At 37.9% G+C, this 13030-nt stretch overlaps 1 protein-coding gene across 1 annotated transcript in view; it reads right to left on the bottom strand.

Moving 5' to 3' along the window:
* The window catches only part of DEUP1 (deuterosome assembly protein 1), a 46700-nt gene that overhangs the window by 18010 nt on the left and 15660 nt on the right, over positions 1 to 13030 (bottom strand). The window contains exons 4-8 of the mRNA XM_075425588.1: positions 12581 to 12715; positions 9176 to 9289; positions 6154 to 6363; positions 1117 to 1262; positions 385 to 490 (exon numbers count right to left, since the gene is read on the bottom strand). Of these exons, the coding sequence (XP_075281703.1) occupies positions 385 to 490; positions 1117 to 1262; positions 6154 to 6363; positions 9176 to 9289; positions 12581 to 12715 (711 nt within the window). The remainder of the gene's footprint in view (positions 1 to 384; positions 491 to 1116; positions 1263 to 6153; positions 6364 to 9175; positions 9290 to 12580; positions 12716 to 13030) is intronic.

Raw genomic sequence — 13030 nt, 5'->3', positions numbered from 1 at the left:
GTTAGCATATCTTACATCTATGACTACTACTTACCTCCCTCAGCCTATTAATAACTCATAGCCTTGGCAGGTTTATTACTTGCAAGGTATTATCTGAATCACACTGATGCTTAGGCATGGTCTTTTCTGTTATTTCAATGAAGTAGCTAGTTCTGTTGTTAGTGCACAAAATCAGAATGTCAATTTTACAGCTATACAACTTCCTCCAGAAATGCAACCATATAGAAAACTTTTTCATATATGAAAACTTCATACTATCCTAAAGCCACAATTTATCCTCCTGCTCTCTTCTGCATATGCGCATGTCCAAGGTCAGTACTCTGCTCTCTTTTTAAAATCCTACATTGCAGTTAAGATCTGGAAATACTTAACAATATGAAATACCTTGTTTAGCTCTTCTCGTTGGTGTTCTTGACTTTGTGCCAATAGTAGTAACTCAGCGTTTTTATTTTCTAGTTGCTCAGTAAGTTGTATGCAAGATGACTGATGCCTTTAAATAGGAAATAAACAAAACATGAAACAAGCAGAACATTCAATAACCTTTACCTTACAGTATCCTCTACTCAGTGCAAAACCATGAAAGACCAGCTCACGGATGAAAAAAACCCAAACAACCAGAAGATTTGGCATAAACCAGGTTCGATCTTGGAAGATATCTAGAGATTAAGGACAATGCAAGTGCATCCAGAAAGAATCCTGAAATGTCTTGCAAATTAGTATTTCATATAATCTCAAATGGATATGGCAGATTAGATAAAACATAAAAAGATGAACATTTTACTCAGAGGAGGTTAGGGAGAATCTTAATTGCACTACTTCCAAAGTGTTTTAATGCCGAGAAAAAGAAAGGCACCGTAAACATATAAATAGAAACAAATGAAATGCATTCATTTGTAAAGATCTAGGCAGCATTAAAGCCTTTTAACATAGCCTGCATCTATTGCCTGCAATCTTGTCATATATAATTGCTATGAAAATGTTTATTCAAAAATTGTTTAGAATATGACATTTGAATTCAGAGTATCTTTTTAAAAGGGCTTAATTTAAATAAAATGTAAGAAAAGTTGTTAGCTCAGAAGTACTTGTTAATTTAAATATTGTCTTCAACATACATACATTATTTGAATTTCCTGCATGTCTTTATACTCTCTGATTTTCAGTAATTCTGCATGCAGCTGTTGGCATTCCAGTTGTATCCTTCTCCAGAGAGCATCCCGTGACTGCAGCTCATTTCTCATTTCTGAAAAGCCTGCCTCCATGTTCTAAAAAACAAGCAAATACATAAACAGTTAAATAAAATGAGACAGTAGTAGCTCAAAATGCAGTATTTTAACACATAATTTTCCATATCTGTATCACTTGCATGAAACAACACACATGCTTTTACTTTGAGTTTCATTTCTGAAAAAGGCATTGTTTTCATGTCAGTTCCTTCCTCTGGAAATGTCATCTAAAAAATCAGATACCGAATATTCTTTAACTATTTCTCCACTGCATCTGTCTCTGAAACTATCATAGGAAACAACATTCAGAAGTTCTTTATTGTACTAAAAGCATCTAAAATACATACTCTGGTTGTTTCAGCAGGTTCTGCACCCTAGAACATGCTTCACATGCAGGAATTAGTGCCAGAAGTAACTTGCATTTTCTATCTTCCTAGCAGCATTTCCAAATTTATAAGCTTGAAAAGTACAAGGCTACAGAAAGGCGGACTAGGTGCACGTCATCATTAAACATTGCCTGGAAGCTTGGACCAGATACTACCTGCACTTAGATAAGGTGTATGCTCAATCATCCCCAAAACCAGTTCTATCTGCATGGAGCTATTGCTTATTTAAATGAACATCACAAAATTTTAAGTAACCACAAAAAGATTTTTCTTAGGGACTCCACAAAGCTTGTCTCTATTTTGCCTTTAATTTCTGACTGATAATGTGATAGACAACCTGAAGATACATGTTATATTTGGTAATAAAAAATCTGAATTCCCCAAAAAAACAGAATTTCCCCAAAATGTACTGAAAACATACTAAAGAAAAGAACTTGGAAATATAATGCAGAAATAACAAATGTAGTCAGATTCTTGCAATAATAATATCCAGAGAATATTTATTTCCTCTCACCCAAGATCCAAAAGTCTGTTCCAGATAAAGAAAGGATTTTCCAAGGATGTTGATCCTTTGCCTTTAAAACTATTGCACTAAAAGCACTGGGATTTTTCATAATTTCTTCAGTTTATTTTAATATAGTTTCTATGTTTAAAAGCAAAAATACAGCCTTTAAACTTTCAAAAGACAACTGGAATCCAGAAATGACACCGCAAGCAAGGAACATCAAAGGTTTCTTTCCCTTAGAGCCTCGTATGAGAATGACCTTCCTCCCAAGAAGCCTGTGGTTCTCCTCTGGCTGAAAGGGCTGCTGACAACAGATATGAAGTGCTTTCACCTTTTTTTATAGGGGCTGCATATACAGATTCATTCATCTTATCCTTTGTTAAATTAAGGCTGAGAGAGCTTTTTTAAATTCTGAAATGCAAGTCTGGGCATATTCAAGTGAAATAAAGCTTAATAAACTGTTAAAATTGTCTGCAAGACTTGCTTATGATCATCTTCATGACTTCAACATTCAAGAAATAGCCACAATTATTTTATAATATGTGAATTTGTGGGAGGGTTACCCCTCTGATTTCATTCTAGGGTGGATAAGGGGAATGAATTCTGCACAACTGTGCGGTAGAAGTCGTATCATCTGTGGCAGACTGCAGTCATCATACCTATTTTCATAAATAGTATTTTCTTCTGTGAATTATAATAATAGCAAGAACAACAGCAGCCACAGCAGCAGCCACAATAATAACTGACACAGAACTTCAGGTCAAGAGTTTCACACACCACTTCAAAAAAACCATTTAGATATGTACCACTTACTATTTTTGGAAATATTTATTGCATCTAGATAAAACACCAAAATGAAAATTAACTTTGAACCAGAAAACTTTAGGTTTTGTTTAGAAAATATCTAATGAAACAGAACTTTTTCAAGAATCTGTTTCAAGTTGAAAAATTTACCAAATCCCCTCTTTTCTTCTGTGAAAAATTTTGCTTCAACTAGCTTGCCTGTTTGATATCGAAAGGAACTCTAAAAAATTTCCTGATGAGCTCCTGTTCTAATTCTACTCAAAGCTCTTTGTGGTGGGTTGACCCTGGATGGACACCAGGTGCCCACCAAGCTGCTCCATCACCCCCTTCTCGGCTGGACAGGAGAGGAAAAACCTAAGGAAAGGCTCACGGGTCGAGAGAAGGACAGGGAGAGATTACTCACCAATTACCGTCATGGGCAAAACAGACTCGACCTGGGGAAATTAACTTCATTTGTTGCCAATCAAATGAGAGTAGGGTAATGAGAAATTAAAAATAAATCTTAAAACACCTTTCCCCCACCCCTCCCTTCTTCCTGGGCTCAGCTTCACTCCCGTTTCTCTCCCTCCTCCCCCCGAGCAGCGCAGGGGGACGGGGAGTGGGGTTGCAGTCAGTTCATCACACATTGTCTCTGCCGCTCCTTCCTCCTCAGGGGGAGGACTCCTCACACTCTGCCCCTGCTCCAGGGTGAGGTCCCTCTCATGGGAGACAGTCTTCCATGAACTGCTTCAGTGTGGGCCCCTCCCACAGGCTGCAGTCCTTCAGGAACTGCTCCAGCATGGGTCCCTTCCACAGGGTGCAGTCCTTCAAGAGCAGACGGCTGTAGCGTGGGTCCCCCACGGGGTCAGAAGTCCTGCCAGCAAACCTGCTCCAGCGTGGGCTCCTCTCACCTCGGGCACGCAGGTCCTGCCAGGAGCCTGCTCCAGCATGGGCTCTCCATGGGGTCACAGCCTCCTTCGGGCATCCACCTGCTCCAGCGTGGGGTCCTCCCCAGGCTGCAGGTGGAGATCTGCTCCACCATGGACCTCCACGGGCTGCAGGGGCACAGCCTGCCCCACCATGGTCTGCTCCATGGGCTGCAGGGGAACCTCTGCTCTGGCACCTGGAGAACCTCCTCTCGCTCCTTCTTCACTGACCTTGGTGTCTGCAGAGTTGTTTCTCTCACATATTCTCACTCCTCTCTTCTGGCTGCTGTTGCACAGCAGTTTTTTCCCCCTTTTTCAATACATTATCCCAGAGGCGCTACCACCATCGCTGATGGGCTCAGCTTTGGCCAGCAGCGGGTCCGTCTTGGATCCAGCTGGCATTGGCTCTATCAGACACAGGGGAAGCTTCCAGCAGCTTCTCACAGCAGCCACTCCTACAGCCCCCTCCTACCAAAACCTTGCCGTGCAAACCCAATACAGTGTTCAGCCTTTTAAATAGAATTATATGTTGCATTTCTCTGTAAATTAAGTGTCCAGCAGCTGACTTTATGCAGACTTTTCAAAAACCAAACCTCCTGTGTGATTGTTTTCAGGCTGCCTCTCACGTATGGCTGCAATTGGGTTTATCAGACAATTCATAAGGTAGAGAAATAGACTGCGGTCTCCATTTGGATCTTCTGAAGTTCGTATTTTCTGTACAGCCAACAAACTGGTCTTCCATACCTTTCATTTTATCACTGTTTCCTTGGTAATTAATAGTATGAGAGAAATATTTAGAAGCTGACATGAAATGGTCATAGGCATAGAAGACGTATGAGGCACAATACTAGGCTTGCTGCCATTGCCATCAGCCTTCTCCTCACCGAGATTCCCACCTGTTCCTCACAACTGTTCCCATCCTGCTGCTGGCACTCCTTCAAGCAAACCTGCTTACATCTTCTGGCTCTGAGCTACACCTTTTCACCATACATTGACTTTACATCAGTGTTTCCCTTCTGCAGCTATTTGCAAACGTGGCTTTTCTAACTAACACAGCAGTATTCCACGCCACCAGCACAGTTGCTCTGCAACTTTCTGCCCTTTACCTGATCATGTTATGTACATCTAGCTCCACTTCTACTTACAATGTCTTCAGTGCTTCCTACAGCTCCTGTATTCTATTCATGCAATTCCAAAAATCCTCTTGCTTGAAGATTTTCTTAAAGGCTACAGCACAGATGACATCTACTCTCTCCGTCGGACAGCATCTATCTACCTGCTCCTGCTGCCATGATTCGTTCCACTCCATATTCTAGCCCCACTACTTTTGATGCTCCCTTTTTAACAGGCCCCAAAACAGAGGTTTTTGCTCGCGTATCTATAACTTCTATACAGGCAAATGAGTCCATGAACTCATGTGCAAATGAAATGTAAAAATATCCCATGCGCTAAACTTCGCGGGTCTGACAACACCTGAAATTAACCTCCCCCACATATATGTTAATTCCTATAAAGTATATTGCTTATGAAGTTATAACTCTGCAAGTTTGTCTACAAAAAGGAATAGATTCCCTTTCTCCAGAAACAGTCGAAGTTACTATAGGCCACTAAATATATTACTGAACCTTGAATAAGCAAAAGAATAATTTATATACGTTACCAGAAAAAAAAGAGCAATGAGAATTTCATTGCTGATCTGTTTCAAACTAGCTAATAAAGAAGGCTGCAAAAATCTTGTATTATCTCAATCTTGTCAGAACTCATATATCACGACCAAAAGAAGAGGCCCAAATGGCTGTTTTCTTAGGTCAGTGCTACGTTGAAAAACGGTAAACTAAGGATAAAATAAAAACTGGTGGTTCTTCACATGGCTGGCAACTTAAAAATTCACTGACTGCAAAATCTTCTTTCAATAATAATAAAGTATACCATACACTTTGTATATACTTATATACTAGTCATATGGCACAGTGACAATAAGTTATAAATCAGATAAAGAGATTTCATAGAAGTCATTTATATACAAGGAACCAAGCGAACTAGGCTAAGTTCCTGTAGATGATACGGATATAGGAAAGTTATAAAACCCTAGATAAAGAGACAAGAATAAAATATACTACTACATATCAAACATATTTCTGTTTTGTCTTTAAATGTTACTTCAAAAATTGTACTGTTCACAGCTCGTTCTGTGTTCCTGCAAAGAATATACCTAATATACAGATCTTTTATATAGTCATCTCAGTACAGCTTTTTAAACGATACTCCTCGGTAATCAATTCTCCAACATTAATTCCACGGTCATCATGAAAAAGAAAAACCATTACTACCTGGAACTGGTTTTGGTACATTTTTAGAACCTCCTGGAGTTTCAGATTTTCCTCTTCTAGTTTATTCTTGTTTATTGCTATTTCATTCACAGTTGCCTTTAGCTTTTCAATAATCAACTCATCCTTTCCATTTTCAGGCTGGCCATAGCTAATTACATCTTGGGTTTGTTTTTCATTGCTTATTTGGAATTGATAATTCTGGGCCTGCTTCTATAAAAAAAGAAAATCCTTTAAATGAAATTCAACAATTACGTGTAAATTGCTAGGACCAAACCATTACTACTAAAATCATAAAGCTATGTTGATCTTCACCAGGAGATGGCAAAAGATGCACAACTGGAACAGTTTGCATTACTTCTTTAAATCACAGAATCACAGAATGTTAGGGGTTGGAAGGGACCTCTGTGGATCATCTGGTCCAACCCTCCTGCCGAAGCAGGGTCACCTACAGCAGGCTGCACAGGACCTTGTCCAGGCGGGTCTTGAATATCTCCAGAGAAGGAGACTCCACAACCTCCCTGGGCAGCCTGTTCCAGTGCTCCGTCACCCTCAGAGGGAAGAAGTTCTTCCTCATGTTCAGACGGAACTTCTTGTGCCTCAGTTTGTGCCCATTGCCCCTTGTCCTGTCACTGGGCACCATTGAAAAGAGTCTGGCCCCATCCTCCTGACACCCACCCTTAAGATATTTATAAGCATTTATTAGGTCCCCTCGCAGCCTTCTCTTCTTCAGGCTGAAAAGGACACTTCCTTTCTTGAGTCTCGTGTTCCTTGCCCTCAATAAAAAACATGTTTCAGAAACTTTCAAGGGCACAGATTTTTTTCAAGGATTTTTCTCCTCTGCTGTGTATTTCCCTAGCACTTAATGTTAATTAGCCTCAAATGTGAAAAAGGTGATTATGATGACCTGCTAAAAGCAGTTACCTATAAAGAATAATTTGAGAGAGATGTTGTTCTTTGATTCATTGAACTCAGTAGGAGTGGTGTGTGTGTGCCTCAGGACAGACATTAACCTTTGACTAGAGGGCTAGCATTACATAGATCATGTATAAACAGCTCAGTTACTACAGGAACTGTATGCCTTTGTTATCATTGTCCTTAAACTTGGGGAAGAATCATTTGCACATTCTGCAGAGAGTCCCACATTCCATTCAGTTTCTTGTACTAATTAAAGTCCTAAAATCAAAACTTCAGAAAACTGGTTTTGGCAGCATTTGTGAATTCACAAGGCACTGTGAAGAAGTATAATTACTATGGCAACTGTTTTTCCTTTTAAAAAACTATCCGCATGGATCCCTCTACTGGGAGATTAACTAGCAGCAGTAATCTTTCAGAAAACTGAGAATTAGCTGAAAAATGATAACAAAATATAACCTGGAAACCATACATCATGCGCAGAGATCAAGTTGAGCAAGAAAATGTATATTAAAAAGAAACAGGGTTACAAACACCATATTTCACTGACAAGGACTTCAAAAAGCCATGCTTTAAACAGCTTTTCATGTCATTGACTATGTTCCGATAATTTGTGTTGGCTGAACACCTAAGTAGAATTGACCATTGTCTGCATATCAAATAAAAAGCCAAAAGAAATTTGCAGGCAAGTTGCATTTCTATAGATAACAAATTATGGTCCCCTTGACGTCTAAGTTATGGAGTCTGGCATACCAAAATGCTAGATTCCAGCTGGAAATCAAAGACCTCACAAAAGAGGAATTCGAGACAAAGACACAGGACCAATTAATGTTTTGAAACAGTTAAGGGGTAACAGTCCATCAGACCCCTGTTTAATAAATTAGCCAGTGTTATGTCACAGTTGTGAAGAAAATTGTCTTCCAAGAAAATTCACTGATGGCAGTGAAAGCCTCAACAGGAAAATGTGGATGATCACCTTGAGTCCTCTATTTTGACTTGTCTAACTACGTAGTCAACATGCACCAGTCAGTAGTTTCGTCTAATCAAAGCCTTACTTTTCTAACACATTTGTATGGAAGCTCAATAGTTGCAATATAATGCTTTCAGCATCTATAAACAAAACTTAAATGCCATCTTTGCAAACTTGGGATATGGGTAAAGAGTCTCACAGGAGTTGTTAAGGAAGTGTTTCCCTAGATTAAGACCCAATGAGCTTAGTAACAGCGGAAAAAGGGATTACCAGTCAGCAATGTAACTGGATTCCTATTACTTAATTTTCAAGCTGCCGTGTGGCCCAATGAATTTGTAAGTTATTTTCTAATTTTTTTAGAGCAGGACAGGTCATCAAGACATCATTAAATCAATATTTTGTTCTGTATTGGAAGGAACTGAAAAAAAAAAAGCTAGAACAGTAGGCTATATAAAAAAAGTAATAAGCAAATTCACAAATGAAAAAATCTCAGTCATCCAATGACTGAATGGTAACTTGAAAGCTGAAAAATATGATAAAAAAGGCATAAGTGATCCAACAAACAACTGCAAGTATGATTTTGGAGTGGCATATAGAAATTCATTTTTCTGCATAAATTATATTAATGTATATTTATCATCTTCAAAAAAATGAGGACTATCTTAGATTTAAGGGAACTTTATATTTGAGTTAACATAGTAATGGCATGTACTACTTACTTCATAAGATACTTTTCAATAGCTTGTTATCACAATTAATTGTGTATTAGTAAATATCATAGAAGATAAAAGTATAACCACAGTATACCTAAAAAAGTAAAAAGGAACACGCACTGCTTTTTGCAGGATTTTTTTGTATTGTATTTTAAAAATATTGTAATTTTTATTATTATATTTATTCATTTTCTCACTTCCATGAGAAAAATAAAATTAAAATAACTGTATGTATCATCGGATCTTTCAGTACGGGTCTGCCTTATCTAACGCAATGTACTCACTACCAATAGATCCATGAACTGTCAGATTCACTATAAGCTTAGTGGTGTTAGGATTTTTAAAATTAAGTTAAAATAACTCTAGCTGAGCTAACAGGTCATTTAATTCTCATTTTCTTCCTAAAGCAGGAAGGTATGAATTTTACCTGAAATAAATGACATTTCTCGGACAATAATTTTTGTTGAGCATCTAAATAGACAAGACAATTTTGGCAGACTGTCCCCTTCTTATCCCTATCTCTTGATTTTGCCTTAAATTCCTGAAAGAGATCAAAACAAGACAAGTAAACACAGGGAAAATAACTTTTTTCCTTAATCTAAACAACTTTGTAATTTGTATTGTTCTAAGGAAAATGTAGCTTTTTAATTATTACATAATCTTTCCATAATTTTGGATAGAATAAAAAAAGAACAATGATATAAACCAGCCACCCAGCCATCCCCACCAGAAAAAATTCAGTTTTAAGGGCTGTTAATCTGAAAAAAATGGGTGGTTAACACAATCATTGAATAAAAATAATAAAGTATTTTAAATCACTTCCATTGCTGTAGATCTTAAGAGTTATGACTGTAATACACCCATTTCATTGGAGGATAGTTCTTGTGACTTTAAAGCTATATCAGTGTCAAGTAGAATAATCAGCAGGGAATCAAACCTTTCATTTCAGACAAATATTTTGAGTGCGTGCTTTTTTCTTTTTTTTTTTTAACAAATGGGACAGCAGCTACTGTGAATAAATTTTACTTCTTGGTCTCTCTACAATTGCTGCTTCTGGTTCTAAGTTCACCGAGTTTAAATAAAATCTTGTTTAACAAATTTTATTATATCAGATTTATCTAATACTGGTTTTGTATTTGCACTTACACTGCTGTTTACAGTGTATTTGAATTTGCTCTTAACTGATACGAGATCTTATATGTTCACAACTAGACTTCAAAGGCAGTATCCTATAAATCAGTAGGACAACTCCAGTTACTAGAGCTGTTGCTCTTTGAGTTTGAAGAATAAGCAAAATAACAGTATACTGTTTTATACAGTGAAAACTGTAATACTTTTAAGCTGTTATGAGAACTTCCTTTTTCACAATGGAAATGTTGGTTCCAAAAAGCCATGATTTTTTACGAATACCCTGAACTGGCATACTCCTCAAATTTTAAATGCTACTGAAACAAAATCAAATGCTTTCCAACACATATTGATACAAATCTTCTCTCATAGCTTTCCTAATATCTACTCTGGCATTTTAAACCAATAAACATCTTCCCATTTTACAAAATGTGATACAAATGGAGTTTCAGACTACTTAACGAGGACTGCAGGTTCAAGGCCTTACTAAAGCACTGCTGAGCTTAGTAGATTTTCCACACAGTAATTATTTCCTGAATGCAAGAATTTGCTGAATATATTCCAAGTACTCATTTTTCATACTGCACAATTAATCAAATTATAGCATTGTGTTACTTTATTTTCACATTTTAATCTTGAATAAGGTCATTCTCAAATTAGCTGGATCAGACAGTTTCACAGTAGTGATATATTTAGTCAACGATAGACTATAGATAGATAGTCACTAACCCATTTATCATTCTTATAGTAACAGATGTTGGCAGCTATGCTGCCGTCCAAAGCATAGTAACTTTTCTGATGGTGAGGACTCTTCCACATGGAAGAGGCAGCAACATTATGTAGACCTAGGATGTGTCTAGGATGTGTCCTATTATGTAGGAACAGTCATATGAAGGTCGCAGAAGTTAGTCCTATGTTTTCTAGAATAACACAGAAGACAGGCAAGTCCAAAATAAAGATCCTAAAACCCTTCTTAACTGCAGCTTAAGTACAAAAGTACTTATAATCTATTAGATCTTAATTTTTTGATTGTAAAGTTCTCAAAGTGCCTAAATAATCTACAGCATAAATCTACATCATAAGCCTGTAAGTCTTCACAATGCTTAGCAGCTGGGCAGCTAGCTCACACAGAATCACAGAATCACAGAAGGGTAGGAGCTGGAAGGGACCTCTGTGGGTCATCTAGTCCAACCCCCTTGCCGAAGTAGGGTCACCTACAGTAGGCTGCAGAGGACCTTGTCCAGGCGGGTCTTGAATATCTCCAGAGAAGGAGACTCCACAACCTCCCTGGGCAGCCTGTTCCAGGGCTCCGTCACCCTCAGAGGGAAGAAGTTCTTCCTCATGTTCAGACGGAACTTCCTATGCTTCAGTTTGTGCCCATTTGTGATCGTCCAATGCTTCATCAGACTAGTGGTTAGACTGTTCTTCCCATATGTGGAAGACTCAGTATCATAATCTTCTCTCCAGACACAATCTGAATCAGAATCTTTCCATATTAATTTTCTACCTAACACACAAATGTTATTTTTCAAAAGGCTCTGGAATTCTTCCTCTTGAAGTTGTTTTACTTTACACAGGATACCAGCAAATTTATTGGGCAAGTTAAAAAGAACAAGCAAAAATTAGCACAGCTAGAGATCACATGTCTGAACTATAAGAAACGAGGAGGGATATCCCTTTCTGCAGCAGTGAATGCAGCCAGAAAAGTATCTGGGGAGCAGCCACCACTTGGAGGCACACTCTCTATATGCCAGTCCTCTGGGCTGGCTAACTCTCCTGTTGGCCCAATAAATATTTGATTATTCCACAGATCATAAAGTAACTTCTGACGCTGAAAAGTCAAGACCGGGAATTATGATCAGAAATCAGTATCTTCCTGTATCCAGGAATAAGTTGGCTAAAATCCATTCTGTGTCCGGAAGGATAGGGAATATGCCAAAATCCTGTCCTCAGCATCTCACAGTATCGAGCCCCCACTCAGTATGTTGGATTTTGTATTGTATGTTTACGTAAGTGCCTGATCCTCATGAGTTACTCAGGCCAACTAGGCACTGAGGTCAAGGTTGTGGGTTGCCTCTGGCACATAGGTGCTCACAAGAGATGTGTATAACAAACAGTTTTCCAATCCTACATCATAGAATCACAAAATGATTTGGGTTGAAAGGGATCTTAAAGCCATGGGCAGGGACATGTTCCACTTGGTCAAGTTGCTCAAAGCCCCGTCCAGCCTGGCCTTGAACAATTTCAGGGAAGAGGCAGCCACAGCTTCTCTCGGCAACCTGTGCCAGTGCCTCACCACCTTCCTTTTTCTATCTAGCCCTACGTGGTCAAAGTTGTTCTGGGGTCTATAAAACTTGAATTAATGGTAGGTATTACGTGACAGTATCCTGCATACGTAAAAGGTCTCATACCTCTACAGATTATATTATCTAGGACACTTACATTGATCAGGAAAAAGGTAAGAATTTATAATTACACTTATGAAGAAAATTATCTATATTAACTCATAAAACTACTAAAAAAAATAGTAAAACTTGGATAAAGAAACAAAACCTGAATATTAAACTATGCACCTTTTCTTGCCAGAGCAAAAAAAATAAAAAATTTTTGTAGAATTATCAGGAAATTAAAGTTTACCACCATAAACCACAAATTAATTTTAAATATATATTAAAATCAGAATATAAAAACTAAGTATTCTTACCTCTAGTTTCTTGTATAAATTGCTCAGTTCAGATGGTGTCTCTGGGCTTTTCTCACATTTTTCTCTACTTTCAACCTTTTTTTGTTTTAACTGATGTGACTGTAGCTTTTCATAACTATTTGTCAACTTCGAAAACTAAAAATGAAAGGACAGTTGAACATGCAGAATCTATCAACGATGACCATGTGGTCAAAGTTTTCTTTAAAATAGAATTGCCAACTGCAGCTTCAGCATTTTAAATATTTAACCAATGTAACAACGAATCAATTAATACAGTTAATGTCTTAGAGATGACCAAGACTAAGCTCTCATATAAATGCTAACTAACTGTTCAAATGGGTTGATTTGACAGCTACTTCATTCTGCTGAAGTTCTTTATCGCACTGTTACCCATAGTGTCATTTCCTCTACAATGTTTATATGAAATGTTCTACACTTGTTTACTGCCAT

Source organism: Opisthocomus hoazin, chromosome 1 (assembly GCF_030867145.1).
Source record: "Opisthocomus hoazin isolate bOpiHoa1 chromosome 1, bOpiHoa1.hap1, whole genome shotgun sequence".
Taxonomy (NCBI): domain Eukaryota; kingdom Metazoa; phylum Chordata; class Aves; order Opisthocomiformes; family Opisthocomidae; genus Opisthocomus; species Opisthocomus hoazin.
This window is presented reverse-complemented; position numbering and strand designations above follow the sequence as displayed.